The sequence below is a fragment of the Lagenorhynchus albirostris genome, chromosome 12, assembly GCF_949774975.1.
Source record: "Lagenorhynchus albirostris chromosome 12, mLagAlb1.1, whole genome shotgun sequence".
In the NCBI taxonomy this organism is placed as follows: Eukaryota; Metazoa; Chordata; class Mammalia; order Artiodactyla; family Delphinidae; genus Lagenorhynchus; species Lagenorhynchus albirostris.
Genome location: NC_083106.1, coordinates 70,184,640 through 70,207,317, shown reverse-complemented (window position 1 = coordinate 70,207,317; position 22,678 = coordinate 70,184,640). Strand labels below are relative to the sequence as shown.

Here is a 22,678-nt window from a genome sequence, read left to right as displayed (position 1 = left end):
TAAACTACATTGAAAGATTTTAAATGAAAACCAATGTCTCTCAAATGAAAGCATTAAGAAAAAAATAAAGAGGCCCAAAACAACTAATGTACGTAAATCTGTGTCTAGTTTAGTGTATTAGTAAAGGAGGATGAAGACTGTGTTCAGAGTCCAAATGCTCAAACTTGTAGCAAAGCTGGCATATAGAAATTTTTGATAAATCACTTGTTTTCCCACTGACTTTCATTATAAAAGTAAAGTCTTTTCTATGAAAATAAATGTTGGATTCAGGAGATAATAAAAATGAAGAATTCCTATAATTATATTAAAAAGTAACAATGGCAAACATTAGAGAGCGCTTCCCATGTAAGACTTTATTTAATACAACAAACATATGATGGGAACTATTGTTGTTATTCTATTTTACAGATGAAGAAAGTAAATTTCTTACAAACAATAAGTGGATTTTACTATACACATCTTACACTGAAGATCATAGTATCACAGAGGAAAGAGCCTTGCTTTGGCAAACAAGGGGTTCTCTGATGAACCTTTCTAGCCCTGTGTTCTGCCGTCCTAAGCCGCAATCCAGGTGTATCCAAAAACACGCTAATGAAACACCCTTGAGCGGCCCCCTCCATTCGTTTACTCCTGAATCTCTCCATCTGTCAGGACCCTCAAATGCCATTCCTCCCTGAAACCCTTATTAGCACCCTCATGTTTATTTCTAATTTTTTTAATATTAAACTTTATCTTACTCTCCTTCTGCGTTCTTATCTTACTCTCCTGTGTTTTCCCTGGTGGGGTATACCATATCCATCCTTGTGTTTCTACAAACATAGTTTCTACAAACATTTGTTCATTTGGTAAATATTTGAGAGCTTATGTTTCAGACCCAGGTACAAAAAGGGAGACCGTGCCCTGGAAAGTCACAGTTTAGCTGGGATGACTGTAAACAACTAAGCTTACAATGCCATGAATTCAAAACAATCTGTGACTTTCTTTGGTCTCGCAATTATTGCTGCTAAAACCAATCAAAGGCACATACCTATTAACTAATTTTTTAAAGTTTCTAAAATTACAATACACTTCAAGGAATAGCATTTTAATTGTACTATCCAATTGCTATTACTTAACTCAAGATTAGAACAGTTAGGAGTATAAAGGTAAACCGTTTCAGCTCAGACTTCTACCTGTGGCATAAGCAATCTGGTCTTTGGCTTGGTCTCTCTCTTTCTTCACTTTTTCCAAGTCTACTTCAAGAGCCTGTTTGTCCTGCTTCAGTCTTCTGATGTCTTCCAATAAACTGTTTTTTTCTTTCTTGATATTCATAAAAATACAAAAGCAAATTATTTCCAACCACAATAAATTGTGGTAGAGTCTCCTTCACCCACGTCATCATAAACACTGCTAATTATTTTTCTAAATTTTAGCTTGATCTCATCACCATTCCCCTCCAAACGATCACGAGCTCCCCAGAGCCTACTAGAATCAGTTCTAATCACGTAACTCAACACAGCTTCCAAGCCCTTCCACTCTGCCGTTCTCACTTCTCCTCGGTTACTCCAATACCCTTCTAACCAGTCTGCCTCTTCCACTCTCAGCACCTAGTCTTTTCTCCTCACAGTAGCCAGAGGAACTGTCTTCAAGAGTCAGTTAATGTCAGTCTTCTGTCTGAAGCTCTCTGGTGGCTCCCACCCCTCTTGGGGGAAGCCGACAGTTCTTACCATGACCTTCAGTGTCACAGAACCCAGTCGTGCCCGCTCCTCTGACGCATCTCCTGCAAATCTCCCCCTCGCGTTCCATGCCAGCTGCAGAGACCTCCTGGCTGTTCTCTGAACCTGCCCAGCACGTTCCAACCCCACGGTGTTTTTGCACTTACTGTCTCCTCTGCCCTCACACAGCCAGGTGGTTCGTTCCTTCACTTTATCAGGATTTCTGTTCAAACGAGGCCCCAGGAAGGCCTTCCCTGATCATTCTAAAACGGCAACCCTCATCCTGGCCCCCAGGGGTGCTGCTATTTTTTCTTCTCACACACTCATCACCGCCTGACATAGACGTTTACTTGAAAGCAGAACTTTACTTTGCTCATCCCTATATCACAAATGCAAAAAAATGCTTGGCACATTTTTTAAAAAGTTAAATTCTCAATGTGTTCACATGCCGCACTCTCTCAACTGCCCTCATTCCTCGCCTTGCCAAAGTCATACTTATCCTTCAGAGCATAGTGCAAACGAGGCTATTCCTGATAATACCTGCCCCGGCATTACCACAAACTTTCAGTGTACCTCTAGCACAGCATTTACTACTTTGTTTCATACAACACTTATTTGCGTACAAGCGTTTTCTCTTTGTTAGGCTGAGAGCTCTTTGGGGACCAAGACTGATTTTACTGCTTGCTTTACGGCACCAGGAACATGGCAGGTACTCAGTAAATGTACACTGAGCTGAACTCATACCTGCTGAACAAACTCCTGGGGCACAGTTGGTATATTTTACTTTCAAAATGAAAATTCTTAGAAACTTTCTATCACCCTACCGTAGAATCTAAAATACAGTCTTATGAAGAAAATAAAGCCATTCATAAGGGCTTGAATAATCGTGGTTCTAGCTGTATCATTTCATTGTTTAATCTTCTGTGCGATCTCCTGTGGGTGTCTTTTCAGGAGAGCATTGAATTTCTACAAGAACCTACTGTGTGGACACTCAGAGGCCTCTGCCTGTCTCTCCGACCTTTTCTTCCATCACTCTTGTCCTTACTCACCCACTTCAGCCTCAGGTGCCCCTGTATCTGGAAGGTACCAAGCCCAACCCTGACTCGGCCTGTGCTTGCCCCTGGCTGGAAGGCTCGGTCTTTGCACAGTGAGCTGCTGCTTCTCCTCCATTCTCGATGTAGACACCACTTTCTCAGAGAGCACCTCCTTGCCCACATGGCTGACAGCTGCCTTACCCCTGCCCTGCCTACCGTTAGTCTCTATTCTTATTTTCCTCAAAGAACTTACCTCTATTTTTAACTATTTCTTGTTCACTTATTATCTGTCTTCCCTGGTAGAATATAGGTTCCTAGTGAGCAAGGCCCATGTCTGTCTTGTTTACCTACTGTTTTTCCAACTCCAGGATGATTGCCTGACTGACTGGCCGAACTGCAGTCAGCCTCATCCTCCTCTCCACCCTGGGAGTCTAGAAGGACAGGGCTCAGGACCTTCGCTTTTAGTATGTGTCCATCCATAGTTTACAAAACAACAATTCACATTTTAAGACTACACTAATTGGTATTAATTTTTAAGGTACAAATTAGACTATACGTAAGTAGGTTTGATATGAATATTGTATTACAGATTTATCTCAGTATGAATTTTTTGCTCTTAAACTATTTAAACTCAGAAAACCAAAGTGAATGAAAATTAACGCATGACATTCCATCTTTCAATATTTGCACAAATAAACACAACCCTAAGTAATTTTTATCTTTAACACTTCTTTTTTTGATTTCTTTTTTTTTTTAATCTTTTTTTTTTTGGCTGCGTTGGGTCTTCATTGCTGCGCGCAGGCTTTCTCCAGTTGCAGCGAGGAGGAGCTACTCTTCGTTGCAGTGCACCCGCTTCTCCTTGTGGTGGCTTCTCTTGTTGCAGAACATGGGCTCTAGGCGCGTGGGCTTCAGTAGTTGTGGCGCACTGGCTTAGCTGTTCCACAGCATGTGGGATCTTCCCGGACCAGGGATAGAACCCGTGTCCCCTGCAGTGGCAGGTGGATTTTTAACTGCTGCGCCACCAGGGAAGTCCCTTTCTGATTTCTTTTAAGGTGTTCCCTGCCTTTGGTACTTTCACCATGATGGGTTTAGATGCAGATTTTAAATTATGTATCCTGCGTAGGACTCACTGTATTTCCTGAATTTGAGAATTCATCTCTTTTATTAATTTCTAGACAATTCTTAGCCATTACTTTAAAAAAAATTTAATTACATACTAGAGTATCTCACATCTCTGATATTTTTCATTTCTCTATTTTTTGTGTTTCACTCTAAGCTCCTTAGATCTCTCTTCTAGTTTACCAATTTCTTCTTAGTTATGTATGATCTATTTAATTTTTCTACTTATTCTGTTTATTTTTCTCTGAATTTGCCTAGTCTGTTTTGTTCTTTCCTCACACTGAATTTCTCACTTATTTTGTATATTAAATCATTTAAAGTCTATTTATTTCATAGTCTACTCAGTAGTTTGATTGGGGTTCTAATCCTGCTGTTTATTAAACCATCCCATGCCTGCTCACGGTGGGTTGTTTCCCTGGGTTTTGTAATTCTGCATTCTGGGCGTACCGTCAGCAGGATTTTATCTGAAGGAATACCATGTGAGCTGGGTTAAGGATGGATACCCCTAAGAGTGTTTTGCATGTGTTTCTTAAGACACACTTAAGATGATCACTAACTCAGGACCACCTTTTATGCTATTTTCCTTTTCCAGTTTGAGTATGACCAAACCTTGAAAGTAGTGTCAATTCAAATACTAAAACACAAATGAAGGCAGTAGGGATGACATTTATACTGAACAACTGGTAAGACACTGAGCTGAGATTTTTTTTCCCCCCCTCTATATAGAAATCAAGTTAAGACAGATAAGCTTTCTTGATATCTCAGCCCCTTCTGAAGGTGGGTGGATTTTTTCATGGACCACTGTTTTACTGAAGGATGTGGCCCTTTGAAATCCTGGGGTTCTATCTCTACTTTGTTGTTAAAGCTCAAGGCTCGTGGTTACTGAACTGGTAGCCTAGGAGCAATGTTTACTGCTAGGTTTGTATCCCTGTTCATTTCTGACCCCTAGAGATTCCCCTTACTTTCTTGAGAGCTGGGTTATGCATTTACAAGATGTTTCTTATATTTTAGCCAGCACTTTACAGTGATTTCAGTGGCAGTTTTAGTTTCCCGTTTGTCAGAAAAAAGTGTGTTCAAAGTAGCACTTTTAAAAGGTCACTAATAACAGCCTTCAAATGAAGCTAATGCTGTGCTTGAAACCTTACCATGTTTTCCCAAGTCTTCATAAACTTCAGCAATGTTAATTGCTCTCCTAACTTGCTAGTTTTTGAGGCCCACTGATAAGTGCGGGTATCCAATCATTTATTCCTTCTTTCTACTTATCGGCCTACCTATCTAATCATTCTGTACGTACATGCATCTTAAGAAAGTTCTCTAATGGATTCATATTTGAAGATGTATTTTACATACAAGTCTGTTAAGCATCAATTATTGAACTAAGGCATGTTTAAAGTGCTATATAACCTAACTTTATATAATAAATTTCTAATTAAAAAGTGATATGTAATTGGAGTTTTTCTAATTTACATAATCATTCAAATAGATTGGAAGGACTTTTTAGTTTAGTGCTGTGGTTCTTAATGGGAGGGAGTGGGGAGAGTTGACTGCCCTCCCACAGGAGATGTCTGGAAACGTGGCAGTGCTTTTGAGTGTTGCAGCGCTTTTGAGTGTTGCAGCGACTGGTGGGTGCTATGAGCATAGTTCCTGGCGACAGAAGTGATAAAAATCATGCAATGCCTAGAACTGTTCTGCTTAAGACAGAATTAATCTGCCCTAAATCCCCAAACTTCTCCTATTGATAAATACTGCTTTAGAAAATTCTAGGCCATATTCAATACAAATAAAGAAAAAAGTTATACAGTAGCTATTGCATTTCACCTCTGTGTTAGGCACATCAGACACACATATTTGCAGATATAGCCTCTGGCCCCTAGAACTGCACAGTCCGCTTGGGAAGACAGAGGAAAAGCCAGCTAACTTTTTAAGGTGAATGATTATCTTCAAATTATTTTCCTATTTTAGCCGTACATTTCCAATGAGGAATTTGAAGTTAGGTATACATGCCCTAAATAAGGTTATGCGTCCAACCATGGCTCCACGTGAAAAATGCCTGATGAGAGGTTGGATTATAAAGAGGATGCCACCTAAAACCAGCATCACATTGTCTCCTCTATAGTAAGGTCACATGTGTCCCAGTGCTAACCTTAGATATTTCCTAATTTTTAATTGGTATGAAATTTATAAGCAGAGTTTATTTTTTTATAAATTACAAAAGCAGATTTTTTTTTTACACATGTAGAGATTTTTATAACAATCTTTCCTATTGCTAATGGTTAAAATCCTTATGCAACTTACCTGTGCCACCCGTAGTTCTGCTAACAGATCTGTAAAATTCTCGTTTCTGGTGGGCTCTGAATCTTCAACTACTTGAGACAGGAAACGACTTTTATGCATCTGTTCTCTGATTTATTTTGAAAATAAAAAAATATATATATTTTAAAAGGTACTCCTTTCAATACAAAATATTCAATTCTTAAAAATTAAAAGCACTTTGCACGTTGAAACTATGTGAGTCACTGAAGAGAAAGTTTATTTAAACTAAAGATTACAATACTAAAATACTAAAAGAGAAGTATACTTCATGTGAAATTTTTATGTATAATCTAAAAGAACCAAAACCCTAAGAGTACTGGTTTATTTGTAATATAAAAATATTTCCTGCCAATTCTCAGAAAAAAAAAAAAATCAATCTCCCGGAAAGACTTGCTGCATTTCCCCTGTGGTGTTCTGTACTCCTTGTCACATCATTCTAGACTCCTGAGAAACACAAATTGCCAATCATACCCATGGAAACTAACAAACAAAAACAAGCACAGTCTACTACTGGTACCTTAGAATCAATTTTTCTGTTTTTTTCCAGAGATATTATACAAGTTTAGGAGTACACATATGATCACCTAACCCTACTTTCTAAAGAAACCATTTATTCCATTGTGAAAATTCATTTAGAGCTTCAGGTTTGGATCCTGGAATAGATCTTCTCTCTTAAAAGCCAGGCAACGGGGCTTCCCTGGTGGCGCAGTGGTTGAGAGTCCGCCTGCCAATGCAGGGGACACGGCGGGTTCGTGCCCTGGTCCGGGAAGATCCCACATGCTGCGGAGCAGCTGGGCCCGTGAGCCATGGCTGCTGAGCCTGCGCGTCCGGAGCCTGTGCTCCGCAACGGGAGAGGCCACAGCAGTGAGAGGCCCGCGTACCGCAAAAAAAAAAAAAAAAAAAAAAAAGCCAGGCAACATTATCAGATATGAAATTTTAAAATACTTTATTGAAGCATCTGGGAAGAAAGCAGATATAAATGGCTTCATGCCTCAGAACTGTGCAGATTATCAGCCTTGGCTTGGGGTCACACTTACCAGGAGAAAGGGGCATTTTCCCCTTCCTAATTTACACAAAAGTGCCCTCACTAGCCAACCTGTGTACTTTCCAGCTTTGTCTGCTACAAGATATGCTTTTTTCTATTTTGCAAGAAAGATGAGTGTGAGCTAACAGCAGCCCTGCCTCACATGCCCTAAGTTACCTTACAAAAAAAATGGAAGAAGTATGTAAATAAATAAAACATACATGACATTCAGAGCCAAAGAAATTTCTTCTGAGAGCGGTCCTATCTGAGGTTTTAGGTGTTTAGGTGAAATGATGCATAGCTGGCAGTCATTTCCCAAAAGAAGACAGTACCCTAGCCTGCCCACATGTGTTGGTTCAGCTCTTTCACTTAGTGTGTTAAAGACAGATGTAATAACATCCCAAAGGCCGTACAGTCTGAGGTATGATTGATTCTTAAGTGGGTGCTGGTGCCCCGTCAGCCTGCCACGGTGAGCGCCGGCTGTAATAACTCGCAGGTTCTCCTTCTCTGGAGAAATGCCCTTGCCAAATAGCAACCCCTGACCCCTGGCCCAGAGGATACCCCCACTCGCTCCCTGGGGCCCACCTCAGCCAGGGACTGGCTGCCGTGGGGGGTACAAAAGCTGCCCCCCACGTGCCTCAAGTAGGGGCCAACTCTGCAATGCAATGTGTTCTCCTGAGCCTCCTGGCGAGAGCAGAATGAAGCCAGCCTCCAGCCGAGACCACATTCTTACTTGCCTCCCCTCCTGCTACCCCCCATCTCGCTTCTCTGGCTCCCCATCTCCTGAGACTAATCCTCCGGGAAATCACCTCCACGAGGATCCCCACCTCAGGCTCTACTTGTATGGAACCTGACCTAAGACAGTAAATAATACTGTATTTTCTCTTTACTATTACTACTAACAGCATTATTACTAAGATGTATTACCCAAGTATCTCAGGCTTAAAAGGAATATTCAGTTTCCTGAAATAGATGTCAAACTCAAATACGAATATACTGAAAATACTGAAAGTATGTACTAGTCATCTAATATCAAGAGAAAATCCACTGAATATTAAAAATACAAAAGTTACAGAACTGTAAATCAGTGTACAATTTTTAAAAATTTCTAAGTATCCTAAATGTTTTATTAATGTAACAATAAAATGCTTAGAAATAGTCCAAGTATATTTGATTTTAAGAGTTTTAAAAGGACTTACTTTAAGGCAGCTAACTCGCTGAATAAACTCTGGTTTTCCTTGAACATTCGCTCCTCATTTTTCTTGTTTTGTTCTTGGAGATCTTTCACTTGATTATACAATTTTTCATTTTCCTTTTTATACACGGGAAATTATGTTTTAGTTAAAAATCAGTAGTGCTTACGTAAGTGTATCTGCTTCTAAAAGATACATCCTTTAAACATTTTTAATAGCTTTTAAATTTCTTCAGTTTTTGAGTAAGCAAAATCTTTTCCAAACTCTTTGATTTGTCTCAGAAGAAAATCTGTTACCTGAAAACAATTCTTTCTAAAATGCTCAAAACGCTTACTTGAAAAAAAAGTTGCAAAAAAATTCCCAAAGCCAAAGAGCCTGTCAGTATAATGTACCGCATTTCACAGGAGTAAATGGGGGAGAGACTGCAGGAATAACCACATCCTGACTTCAGGCACCAGGGATGGAAAGGCCAGTGGGACTGTTTGCACCTTCTTTTTTCCTATTTTTGGCCCGTCTTTCTGCCGTGAGGTAATTGGATGTACCCACGGTGGGTATCATGTTTGTTTCTGGAACTTTCTGTGAGCAGGGAGTTAGAGACTGGGTGTTTGTGGAAGATCAGGACAGAGCAGAGCAGAGACTAGACCCAGTACAGCACCTGACTTGAGCTGAAGGGGGACTCAAACAGTGAGATCAGGGGGAGAAAGTACCCATCTGTGCTTAGATGCTCTGGCTTAGTAACCTCTTTAAAATCAAGAATCTGATGAAAACCACACCTTTGAGGATCTAATGAAAACTATGAACTGTCTCACCACGTCTGGCCTAGTGCCTGGCACACAGTCTGTGCTTGATTATCTGCAGAATTAATGAAACTCAGAAAAATACATACGTACACAGACACATAAATTTTGTATTATCTTTGTGAGAGTGGGTGGTTGGCATACTCATAGGTCTGTGAAATCCTCCTTAAAACCCATGTCCTATACAGCAAGCTCAGAATGGCAGGAAGGGTTTTTGGACGGTTCTCACTAACTCTATGGTGGGGTGTCCTGCAAAATCAGTACAATTTCATTTACAGCAAAAAGCTGTAGTCTCTGATGTGGTGATGCTTTCTCTGGATGTCCCTGGAATGAAAATGCTGGTTATCGGTAGGCGGGATGCTTAGGCTATTGTTGTCACAAAAGAAAAAGGTAATGAGACAGAAGAAGAAGGGGAGGGAAGTTAAGAAAAAGGAGTGATGGGAAAGAAACTAAGACAAGTCTCATTCTGGGGATCACCAAACCTGCCCTGGCTGACTGTCAGGTCAACACCACCAACACTCCATCATCCCAGAGAACAAATGTATGGCTTCTATAGGACACACTCATTTTCTCTCATTTAATTCAATTGTTTTTCACTCTCAGGGCATTGGCAATTGATTTCAGATTTATATTTCTCAATATAATATCAAAACTAGCCAATATTATCTACTGAAAAAATTATAGAAAATTAAAGAAAAAGAGGACAGTTTCTAAGGAAATATGGCTATTCCAATTAGTAACAGGCAACAGGCAGTAACTGGTTACTGTGTGGAAGGCACGAAGTGGTTGATCTGTACTGTCTTATTTTAATTTCACAACCACCTTATGAGCCAGGTACTATTATCCTCATTCCCACTTCACAGATGAGGAAACTGGCTGAGAGGTGAAATGATCTGCCTAAGGCTGCACAGCAGGTAGTGAAGCAAAGTCTAAAACCAGATTTTTTGAATCCAGAGCCCATGCCCTTAAGAAATGAGAAATGTACAGACTAGTCAAATTATTACTTCCTCGCATTGCCAGAATTCCCATTACCTGTTAAATGGACACAAATATTTTTAAATGCCTTATTTTTATAATCAAAGAATCTCAAGACAAACTCACTATGTGCTGAAGAGCCATACCTGTTGATATCCTTGAAGAAGTGTCTCTTGTTCTTGTATTTCTTTTTGGATTTGCTTCAATTTTTCTTCAGTGACAGGATCAGCTGTTTCTCCAAAATGCAACCACCTTTGTTTTTTGTTTGATTCTTCAAAGCCACTTAACTTTGAGAACATGCAGGTATTGTTTTATTGGGAGAAGGAAATGACACAGTGAGCAGTGAGGGAGAATAACAGAAAATTCGAGGTACATAAACCTAAGACTGCCTTATAACCACAGTGGAATGATCATAACACCAACTACAGTTAAACCACTTCAGTGTGCTTCGTGCTGATAGTTCTGATGATGGAAGTAACTCAGAAATGCTACACAGTGTCACTTTCTGAATCTAGACCTTCCATAGCTTTCTTTCTGAAACTCTGTCTTCCGTGAAGGTCACAGTGAACCAAGGGATTTGTTTTCAGAAAGGACTGCTAACAAGAAAACTATCAAAATGAGCCAATTTCAATTTCAATTCCCCCCCCCAGGGGTTCCATGTAGGCTCTTCTGTAAGGAGGCACTCTCAGGAACCATGTTCATGTTTTATACAGCAAATATATCAAGTGAAGCAGCCCCAGGGACAAGCAAATGACAAGGCATTTAGCGGGGAGTACCAGTTCTTTTCTAATTAAATAAAAGGAGAAGTAGGACAATGTGTCTAGTACCTTGGCTTGTAGAATATAATTGTCTTGATTCAGTCTGAAGAGTTCCTTTTCCTGTTGTCTCTTTAGTTCCTCCATCTTGTTTTCCAGCTCTCTCTCCTTTTCTGAGAATGTGACTTTAATTTGCTCAATTAGGGCTTGGGCACCCCTCCATTTTTCCTCTGCTTCCTGAACTCTTTTAAACATAATCAATTCTGTCTCCTTGTTCCCACCATGGTATCCTGAAAAATCCTTTAAAGGAAGAGCATTACTTCATTATGTAGAGTTATAATATTAGGTTTGAACACAGGTGGTTAGGGGAAAAAAACCCACAAAGAATAAAAATGACACGGTTAAACAATGTTCTACTGTATAAGAAGATCAATAAATTCTTGTGTGACAAGAATATCAGTCAACATAAAAGAAGTTACATATATTTCATTATTTATAATTTACTTTCAATATATAATTACAGAACATAAAAACATCATGAATATTATTTTGAAATTCAATACCTACATTCTGAACCTGAGCACAGGAATCTGCTTCTGTAGGGCCTTCAGACTCCTTAGGAGTAGCCAGGCAACTTTCCGTTTGGGGTGCTGCTTTACCCAAAGCTGCAGGCCTGATGAGTCTCGTTCCAGATAAGATTTCTGAAGATTGTAAGCAACGGATAAAAGCACCACAAATACAAACTAAGTTGAGCGTGTATTCAGCAATTATGTAACAATAAGTACTAATACAATGAGAACACTAAGACAAACGAGGATCACGAAGCAGGCTGACGCCTGCAACGCGTCTGTTCCACTGCACTCCGAACTCCTGCCCAGAATCCACATTCTGCTCAATTTGACACAGAAGGGTAATGACACAAGATTCACGTCAAATGACAGCTGGAGCTGAATAAACGTGAGGAGAATGTAGATTGGGATAATTTCAGGTTTTATTATTTTTCAATAATTATTCTGTCAAATGTTCACAGCAGTAACAAATAAAAATATCTAAACAATGAATCAAAGAGCAGCTGATAACTTTATGAAGCATTTTACTTCAGATTAAGTGTGCTTTCAGAGCACATTTTTTATAAGTAACGTATATCAAGATATAGTATCACTGGAATAATGTAGATTACATGGAAACTTTATAACAAGTAGTTTAAATCTGATTAAAAAACAAAATGATAATACTGCTATAATATCCTGTTTATTAAATTAGAAAAAATGTGATTAATGTATATATATTCTGGTGAGATTTTCAGCTTTTAAAAGGTACCTCGTAAATCCTCAAACAGTGGAAATAATTCTAAGGCCAGTAAGTTATTCAGTTAATAATAAAAATAAACATTTAAGGGAAATACCCAGAGAGGTCTTGAGGCCCATGTTCAATTATTACAGATTCTGAACTGCACACTGAGTAAATATTTATTTGATTGCTTTAGATGTAAATGAAGCATTTGAAATTTATATTTTTAATATAATTTTTTCAAGATGCTAACTTTTCAAATGCAGAGTTTACTTTTTCATTAAAGTGAAATACACGGTCATTAAAAGATTTGGAAAATACAGGAAAGTCAAAAGAAGAAACACGTCCCCAGTAGTACCTCAGCCCGAGATTTCCTTCTAATCTTTTCTGGGCACGCAGGGTTTTCCTTATAGAGTAGTAATCATATTTAATTGGATTGTTTGACGTGGAAGGTTTTTCTCGAGAAATGTCTTAAAGTGTTCATAAAGGAACTGTTTGAATCACTGTAGAAGCAGGCATCAATCCTTCCAAGTCACTGGAGGTGCATCAACATGGCCAACGAATGGGTGTGATTCTGCTAGCATTGTGATTCTCCCTAGGATGTGGTGGCCAAGAGTGGCAGGTGGTCCTTGCTCAAGCTGCAGTCAGCCAGTGCTTTTATACCACAATTCTCCCTTCCTGGATTCTTAATTTTGGTTTCTCTAAGTAATTATTTTCAATAATAGTACATGGACAGTATCTTTTCCCTTTATACCCGAAAGAAAATTTGCTTGGGTATAAAATTCAAACGTGAAAAAACACTGCAGAATTTGGAACCCATGAACCCTTCTTGAAAAAACAATGGATTAAGAAAATTCAGTCAAATAAGAAACCAATCAAAATAATTCCAGAATGGAGAAGCGATGGATAAGGGACTGGTGAAAAGCATTCTGGCCCTTTCATAGCGAGAACCAAGACCCTCATTCAAAAGCTGAGGAGAATTACAGTCGCTGGAGCGAATAAACTAAATATATCCTGAACAAGTAAAAATAAATCCAACAAAAATGGGTAGCAGGCATGTGACTGGGGGTTTTACTACCTCATATTTCATAGAAGGGAAAACAGATAATGTACAAAATGTAGGTAAAAACAACAACATGGTTTTGCCAACCTTTCAGAGGTTTCCACAGTCTATTTTCTTAAAGGGATCTTTTGAGATGTAGTATTTCTTAGGATGAAGTTTCTTTCTCGTCTTACAGATTTAAGTGAAACTCAATCTAATATTTTATTTAAAAAGAACTTATGAAGTGTGATCTGTTCGTATAAAATGCTTTGTCTGTTTGTCCTGCCTGTCTCCTTCCTTCCAGCTCCCATCCCCACTTCCTTCGACCTGGACAAGGACATACATACAAGAAGCATGGAAAGAGGCTCACCCAGTGTGACCTCAGTTGTTCCTGGCTAGTTATTGCTTTCTTTTTACTTCTCTGTGTTTTTTAAATTTAAAGAATGAGCAATTATTCCTTCTGTGACAGTAAACGTATCAGTCTAAAGATAAAAATATAAGAGGCAATAGCCCAAGAAAATTAATTTAGAATAAAAAGGAAAACTGCCACGTGCAGACACCACTAGCCGCCAATCTCCTTTTCCTCCCTAATAACAGAAACCTAATTTTGCCCTGGGCAGCAGGGTGCCAGTTAAAAACACCCATCCCCCTGGACTCCATGCAACTGGGGAGAGGGGTGGGAAGGAAACACAGGATCAAAGTTCTGGCCAATAAGATGAAAGCAGAAGTTTCCTACATGGCACTTCCAAGAAAGTGACTACTTTTCTGATTAAGAAGCTGCTGAGTTAACAGGCAGGGACCTTTTACCTTTCACCTCTCCTCCTGACAGGCCTGGAGGTTGTGTAGCCATCTTGTGACAAGGAAGACAAAAGTCACCGACTAAGGATTTTGCAGCAGGAAAGAAGGGTCCTTGCACAGTTGCACCAGCTATGAACTGATGAGCCCTGGTTTCTTGGTTATGTGAAAAAAAAGAAGCCTTCTAACTGCGTAAGCCCCAGTCATTGGGCTTCTTCTTCATCATACCCAATGTGGATCCCAAGCACAGTCTCTAGACTTTCTGGACACTCATCTTTGCCTCAGGGTCTGCTTCTTGAAGACCCAACCTGTGACAAGTAACAACCACCCCAAAGGAATTCCAGTTCTTTGGAAATGAAACTAAAGTCACTCTGGGAAATCTTCCAATAAAAAGACAGAGATTAAAAAATCATACTTAATGGATAGTCTAATGAGAAAAAGTAGCTCAGTATAAAAATAGACAGTCACAGTTTACCATTGTACTTTAATATAAATTTTACTGATGTGTTTCTTTTTTATTTCGGTAGTCACAAGCACTATGAAATTATGAAATAGGGAAAAATATCCATAAAAATATTACTTTAATCTATCAACCTCTATACCAACCCCCTCGTTTCCTTCCCACCCCATGACATTATTTCTCTTCACTCTCAGTAATTTCCATACACGCACAGGAGATCCTTTCAACCCCTGTATATACGTGCCTCTCCGCCCCAGCTGCTCTCTCCCACTGGCGCTCTAGATCTTTTTCTATCACCAGTAACGCATTTACTCTCCATCAATCCTTCCTCCCACCTGGATTCCCACCATCCTTGGGACCCCCTGGGACTCACTTTGTGGTCCTGCCTATGTCATGCTGTATCACCCCCCTGATGTCTTTTCTTCCTTCACGACTCAACTTACATTCCACATACGCTGGTCTCTCCCTTCTTGCTCCTCTCTCAGCTCACTGTACTCATTTGGCAAAAGCCACGCCTCTTGACAACCCCAACTATACAACTACCCAACACCTGCAATCGTGCAGTAGAATGTGGCTGTGCACACACATATACAAATACACACACCCTGCCTGGTCTCAACTTACACTCGTGGTCACTAACTGCACGCCGACGCTTCCTGCTGCAGTCTAACCCTCCAGGATTGCCTTTTCACATCTTCCCTCCTCCAACACCCCTGCCCCAACTTCACTGCCATCTCATCACATTGTACTTTACTTCTCAGAGTAAATGGAAGCAACCTCTCACCACTTCTACCCACCCACCAGTCTGCACCCACATCTCCCCCCTTCCTATCGGCCTGCCCACAGGCGAACTGTCCATGGCCCTCTCTGATGCCAACTCTTCCCATGTGCACTGGATCCCAAGACAGCTCCTCTACTCAAGGACACTGCTCTAGCAATTCTCCCCTCCATCATGCATTTCTGCCTGTCCACTGCATCTTTCCAAAGTGCATAAACATACTATTATTCATTCACAACTATTATTTCTCCCATTAAATCAAAAAAAGCAAAATAAAAGGCTTCTCCTAACTCCACTTCCATGCCAGCTACTGCCCCATTTTCTTCTTCCTACCTTTTACATACTTTCCTCCAGGGGCATCTAGAGCTCGAAGTACCCAACTCTACTCCTCCTATTCTCACTCAGCTTGCCTTTCACAGCCACATAGCCACGGAAACTGCTTGTCCAATACTGATGGCTTCGTTTCTGCTAAACCCAAAGGCCAGCTGTCAGTCCCCATCTCTCTTTATCCCTCAGCAGCAACTGATAGAGCAGATCAATTCTCCTTCACACACTGTCTTCACCTGGCTTTCAGGACCCCGCATACTCAGGTTTCCTGCAACCTTGCTCTGTCTTCTTTGCAGGCGACTCCTCTTCCGCCTGACCTCTTAAGGTTAGCATGCCCAGGGTTCAGGCCCTGGCTCCTTTTTCTCTAGATATGCTCTCTTGATAATCTTCATCAGTTGCAGAGAACATTATGCTTAGTGAAGTTAAGTCAGACTGAGAAAGACAAATACTATATAAAACTTCTATGTGGAACCTAAAAAATAATACAAATGAATGTACATACAAAACAGAAAGACTCACAGACAAAGACAACAAACTCGTCATTACCAAGGGGAGAGAGGGGTGGGAGGGACAAACTAGAAGTGTGGGATTAACAGACACAAACTACTACACATAGAATTGATAAGCAACAAGTATTCACTGTACAGCAAAGAGAATTATACCCAATATCCTGTAATCACCTATAATGGAATATAATCTGCAAAAAAAAAATTTCACTATGCTGTACATCTGAAACTAACACAATATTGTAAATCAACTATACTTCAATTAAAAACACCCAGACAAACATGGCTTCAAAAATATTCATCTTTAATGTCTGAAACCTACAGTCCACACCACCCTCTTAACTCTACACTTTTCTACCTAACTGCCTCCTTGTTTTCTCTACTTGTGTGTAGAACAGACACCTCAAAACTATCACCTCGACAGCTGAACTCTTGGTCTTCTCTCCACCCCCAGATCTACGCCCCCTCAGCCTTCCCCATCCCAGCGAGAGAGTAACTTCATTCTCCCGGTTGCCATCATCCTCGATTCCTCTCTCACAACCCCAAACCGATCCTTTAGACTCTTGGTCCTGTCTTCTAAATATACCCTAACCCAGCCGCTTCTCATCACCACCACTGCTGCCACGCTGGTTCCAGCCCCGTCACTTCTAGCCTGCACTCCTAACATCACCTTCGAACTGGGCTCTGAGCTTCTTCCTGTGTCCTCTACAGTGTGTGTATATGTTTGTATGTATATGGTCTATAAGGTATCAGCCAAAGAAATCTGTCTAAAGGATAATTAGATGAATCACTCTCATGCTCAAAACTTTTCATTGGCTCATGTTTTCACACTAAGAGTGAAAGCCTAAGTCTTTAAAATGCCCTAGAAAAGCCTACATGTGCCTCTCCCTTGACTCTCCGGTCTCATCTCCTACTCTCTCTGCTCATGCCGTATGGGCTTCCATGCTGTTCCCTGAACATGCCAGGCATCGCTCCCTACTTCAGGACTTTTGCACTATTTAGTCATTTCATTTTTCTGGAATACGCTTCCCCCAGCTATCCACACGGCCAATTCCTTTGCCTCCTCCAAGTCTTTGTTCAAATGGCTCTCTCTCTCAAGGAGGCCTACTCTATCTTATTGAAAACTGTGACCTCCCCCACTGACGTTCTTGCTCTACCTTTAGTTTTCCTTAGCATATAACCTCATTTACTGATTTACTATGCATATTGCTAAAAGTTTCTCTCTCCTCATCAGATGAAAGTTTCACAAAATGAGGGAGGGGAGATATCTTTGCCTACTTTGTTTACCAATGTATCTCAAGGGCCTCTAATATTGCCTGGACCAAGGTCGGTGCTCAAAAAATATTTGTTATGTGAATGGATCTGGATAAAGTAAACTTCAAAAATGTTGGTGGTTAGTTTATCTAAAATACATATAATAAATAATATTAAAAACAAAATTTCATTTTCTTGATCCCGAAAGTACAGAATGAATACTCCTAAAACATTAATGAAAAATTTTCACACTCCTCTTGATGATTCTAAAATTTGGGAAATGTTCCAAGTGTTTTTCCTTAACATTAAGCACTAGATCCAGTGGGCAGTTAATTATTAATAACAATGAGTAGACGACAACATCACAAGCAGATGTCCCACAGAAACGAGAAAATAAGAGAACACAAGAGACTTCTTAGGAAAGGGGTCAGAGGTCCGTAGGTTAAGAACAGGAGGAAAGGAAGCTTGCATTAAGCCAACAATCATATTCCTGTCTCTCCAGAATAGCCATCCCCCCTGCTGTTCTCCTGCACTCTCACACAGATCAGCCCTAGCCTTTCCACCTTACACACACAGATCGCTGCAGTGAAGACACACCAAAACAGACACAAGAAGAGAGTCTTTAATGCTGAAAGAATTTTAAATATAGACAAAGTGGTCCTGGAATTGACAGTAGTAGGGAAAGGCACTTCCCTACTTTTTAAGCTAGAAGTGAATTTTCCAGTGAGGTTAGTTCTCCTCCGACAACTATCACCAGAAAACAATGATGGAATTGGTAACCTATTTGATTTAATCACAAAGAAAAGAACAAAATGCTTCTGGCTCTACTGCTCTCCCTTCCCCACTGGAGTCTTAAGGCAACAGAAATGTTGGTTTGACTTGAGCATTTCTATTTCTTTTACTAGTTGCATGGGCTTCTAAGAGGAAAATTACCCTTTCCTTCTGCCAATATAGCGATAAACAACTACATTAGGAAATAACTAACAGAGACACTGAGTATAAAAGTATGCATTCTTTGATCTATAAAACATCCTTACTCTCCAAGTCTATGCTGAACTAATACCCAGATGGTTGACCCTCATTTATACGTTGCCATTTGCATTCTGAATTCATAGCTCTTCTCTGGCAAATATTTTGGATATTACAAAGCCAACCAGATGAGGAGGGGTTTGACTCTCCTATTTTATATTCACTTCCCATACTTTCTGGGTCTCGTTCAGGAAAACCTAGAACTTATGATGAAAAACCTCCTGATCTCAATTGAATTGAACCTTTCGAAGATGGAATGCAGTACCTTATGAATAATTTTTTTTCTATGAATAAGGAAAGTTCATGGAAGGAGGAAGGAAACAGGGAAAGTAGAGAACAAAGAAAATAAAATAATACACTATATGTACAGAATTCTATCATGAAAAGAGTATATGATTACCTTTTTTCCTAGCCTGATTTGAGGTAGGAATGGATCTCAAGCTTTTGCTCTTCATAATGTCCTTTGAAGTTTTCTTTTCAAGATTAGAAAATGTCTTGAAGGGTGAACTGGGTTTGCCATACCCTGAGCTCCTAACTGATGCATATAATCCACTCTGGGGTTTTCTTTTAAATAGAGGAGGTGCACTTCGGGCCTTCTTGTATGGTAGCTGTTTACCAATTCCAGCCCCTTCTTCTCCAGAACTGAGTTGAGATCTAAAAGTCTGCGTACAAGTACAAGCTCTTTAGTACTTAAACTTCGAATACAGTTGCAAATAAGACTTAACAGATAGCAAAACCATACTGATTACTAAAGAACATAGTTCATAGAAGGCAAATCATTATATTAAAGTTCTCCAATTCATCCGAATTTTAGTATTTGGAAGCACATCTTCAAAGTCAGGAGTAAGACAAAGCAAAATAATAAAACAAAAAAGCTTGCCAGAAAGCAAGACATGTAATTACTAGAATCAACATGGAGGAGAGCAGGGAAGAACATGTTTTGAAATGACAAAAGTCTTAGCTTCTTTTTTCTCCAGATTTCTCAAGGTAAAAATTTATTAGTACCCTGCCTTATTCTACTGATACAAGGAGATAGTTTATGGTAAACACATAACTCAGAACTGTAAAATAAAAATGGAATACTGTGGTCATGGAGCCTATATAATCAGAATAAATCAAGAACAGAGAAAAAAGGAACAATGAAATGTAAGTTTCTTAAGAGCTGCTAATAGCATTTACAGGAAATGTCAACTTACCTACTTTTGCAGAACACAAACTACTAGAAAGATTGAAAAGCACTAGAATGACGAATACACTTTATTTTCTTATGTTACTCAAACTCTGGACTACCTTTACTAAAAAAATGAAAAATATAAAGAACGGCTTCAAGAAGAAAGCTAATGCTACGGTGCTATTTTTAAATTTGGGGACTACAGGGTGTTGTTATAGACTGCTCACAGATATCCAGGATCTACGTGGAGGTTAGTGTGTAACCAATCCCACTAGCTTAAGAAGTACATACTTATCAATAGTATTTGTATAACTTCATTTATCAATATGTCAAATCAATTTGAATGATAAAAACTTACCTTATTTATTTTGTCATCCTGAGGTAATAATGAAGGACCAACAGATATTTTTTTCTTCAAAATATCAAGGTACATTTTATCTATTTGTTCTTCCACAGCATTTACTCTTGGATGGTTAGTTTCTGTACCTTCATTTGTTGCCTTTTCTAAAACTACATTCTCTTCATTTCTGTCCAAAAATTGGTTCACAGTTTGTGGTTCTTGAGACATAACATTTTGGTTCATATTAAGGGGTAAAGGTCTAACAAATTCAGATTCTTTATTCTCAGCCAGTTTCTTATAGCTATAAAACAAAACAGGACACAGAGAATGAACCCTATATAACTCCTCAAATATCGGTTTTATTAATATACACATACACGTGATACATATAAAATACATTTACATGATTAATATATGAGAGTATTAAATATACCTAATATTTGTAACTATTCAAATTAGGTCATTAATGTTAAATATATTATTTATAATTCTGGTTAACAGAGTATACTCACATAGCATCACATAATTGTTTTAAATTTCAGGTGATAATTGTAATGCAGTATAATATACAGGACTTCATGGTTGACTCTGAGACCTACTTCAAAGGAAGGCCAAACCAAACAAGACTGAGATTGCTTTTGTCTAAGAAAAATTTAAAAATGAATTTCTAAGTGGCCTTTTTGTAATATATCTTTTATCTATAGTATCTCATAAAGTCAACATGCATTTGAAGCAGGTTAAAAACATTTTACACATTTCTAGAAGAAACCAAGTAAGTAACCATAATTTATGTCAATGAGCCATAAAATATAAATATTAAAATGCATAATTTCATCACAGTATAGGAAAATTTTTAAGTAAAACAAGAAAAATCACTAGAATTTTGAAATAAAATCATCTCTGTGGTTTAAAACACTTAAATGCAATGTCACATTTCAGACATTAGATTTTCAAAATATGGAAACTGTCCCTTAAGGAAATGTTATAAATGTGGTTAAATATCAGCATATTATGGGAGCTCCCAAAATATGGATATTGTCATTGTCAAATTACTAAATCATGGTCAATTAGGTCATTTAATTTTGTAATTTATAAAATAAGATTAAAGGAAAGTTTAAGAAGCTACCATTTTCACATAAGATAGATTGGCTTCTTGATAATTGTTAGAAATAACAGAAGTAGCTGGAATCATCAGAAAATATAATAGTTCTTTCCTTCTTAATGGTAGCAGAACCTGGCCAGCTGCTCATCAAAGCTGTTCCCTGTTCTTGCTGTGAACCAACTAAACTACATTTCCTCAACGCCTTCAATCTAGATGGGGCCATTCACTAGTTCTGGCCTTTAGAATGTGAGTGCTATGGCGAAAAGAACCTAAAATATGAGTCAGTGGCTTAGTGCTTGGGTTTTGGGTGACAAGGAAACTGATAGTAGAGGCTGGAGAGGTGACAACCCATGTTTTATAGCGACAAAACATTTGCTAAACTGTCACCTATAACAGTTTATAAGGCAGACCACATGGCTACCGAGTGTGGGGTACTAAGGAAATGGTAGGAGAGAACAGGCAGTTTTTAGGTGCTAGCTACTACTGACTACTTTTGACAAGATATTATGAGAGAAAGATGAGCTCAAGACAGAATGGGCTGTTTTTTTAAGAAGAAATCAAAGGAAACAGAGTCTAGAAACTCAGGGCCTCTTAGGTTCACTCTCTGTGTCTGAACTGAAACAATAAGATTCAGCACTGAAAAATGCTATGAAAAAGCAAGACATCATGGGACTTCGTGGTTGAAAAGAGTGACTCAGTCCCTTGGCAAATATCACATTATAAGTGTCATCTTCAAACACAAGGTTATTGTTCCTAATAATATCCAGACAGCTGCAATTAAATTGAGAGAGAAAAAACAAAACAAAAGAACAAGGAAGCAAAGACATAAAGCAGATTTAAAACCTTTGTGTAGCAAAGAGTGTTTAGTGTAGTTGCTGGCACATGGGACTGACTGGAACCAAATAGATCAGAAGCCTAATAAACTTTCTGAAGTAACTAATTACAAAGAAACCACAACCCTACTATTTAAAAAAAAAAAAGACTAGAAACTTGTTTGGGAGCCTTAAAACCACCTGTAGGCAGAAAGTGGACGGAGAAACCAGTGCATCCTCCAAAATGGGCATAGCCTCCCCCCCGAAACCCCCTTCAGTTGAAGCCAATGGTGATGAAATACAAGACAAATCCTTCAAGGATTGGAACCAGGAGCTATACGGAACCATATATATACATATATACCTACATACATACACACACACACACACACCCTATATATATATATATGTATATATATATGGTAGTTTCTCCTTAAGAGCAGAACAATGGCGTAATTAAGGAAAATTCCCATCTTCAAGGTAGGGGGTCTTTACAAGGTCTTTCACTGGATTTCAAAGTTGCATTACTGATGGCTGTATTTTCTTCATACTTTTCCTTTCTGAATGAGAAGGGTGTGGGTAATGAAGTATGTAACTTGTCTCTTTAATTCATTGATTAGTAGACAATGAGGAGCTATATTCAAACCTGATAAAGAGAACTGTGCTTCACCTGGAAATCCTGGCCTTTCAGATGGACAGAGTCCTGAATGGGACTTGAGCTGTTCGCTTTGAGGAGGGGCTGAGTAGGTCTTTGTATTCATAAGAGTAGAATGGATATTTGGCTATTAAAAGAGGAGATTCTGGGCTTCCCTGGTGGCGCAGCGGTTGGGAGTCCGCCTGCCGATGCAGGGGACGCGGGTTCGTGCCC

General features: G+C 39.1%; 1 protein-coding gene across 1 annotated transcript in view; it reads right to left on the bottom strand.

Annotated features, from left to right (window-relative positions):
* CEP162 (centrosomal protein 162) overlaps positions 1-22,678 on the bottom strand; it is a 90,473-nt gene that overhangs the window by 30,133 nt on the left and 37,662 nt on the right. Inside the window, exons 12-19 of the mRNA XM_060168150.1 lie at positions 19,915-20,197; positions 18,786-19,047; positions 11,472-11,605; positions 10,977-11,204; positions 10,296-10,436; positions 8,384-8,496; positions 6,143-6,248; positions 1,173-1,299 (exon numbers count right to left, since the gene is read on the bottom strand). Coding sequence (XP_060024133.1) covers positions 1,173-1,299; positions 6,143-6,248; positions 8,384-8,496; positions 10,296-10,436; positions 10,977-11,204; positions 11,472-11,605; positions 18,786-19,047; positions 19,915-20,197 — 1,394 coding nt within the window. The remainder of the gene's footprint in view (positions 1-1,172; positions 1,300-6,142; positions 6,249-8,383; positions 8,497-10,295; positions 10,437-10,976; positions 11,205-11,471; positions 11,606-18,785; positions 19,048-19,914; positions 20,198-22,678) is intronic.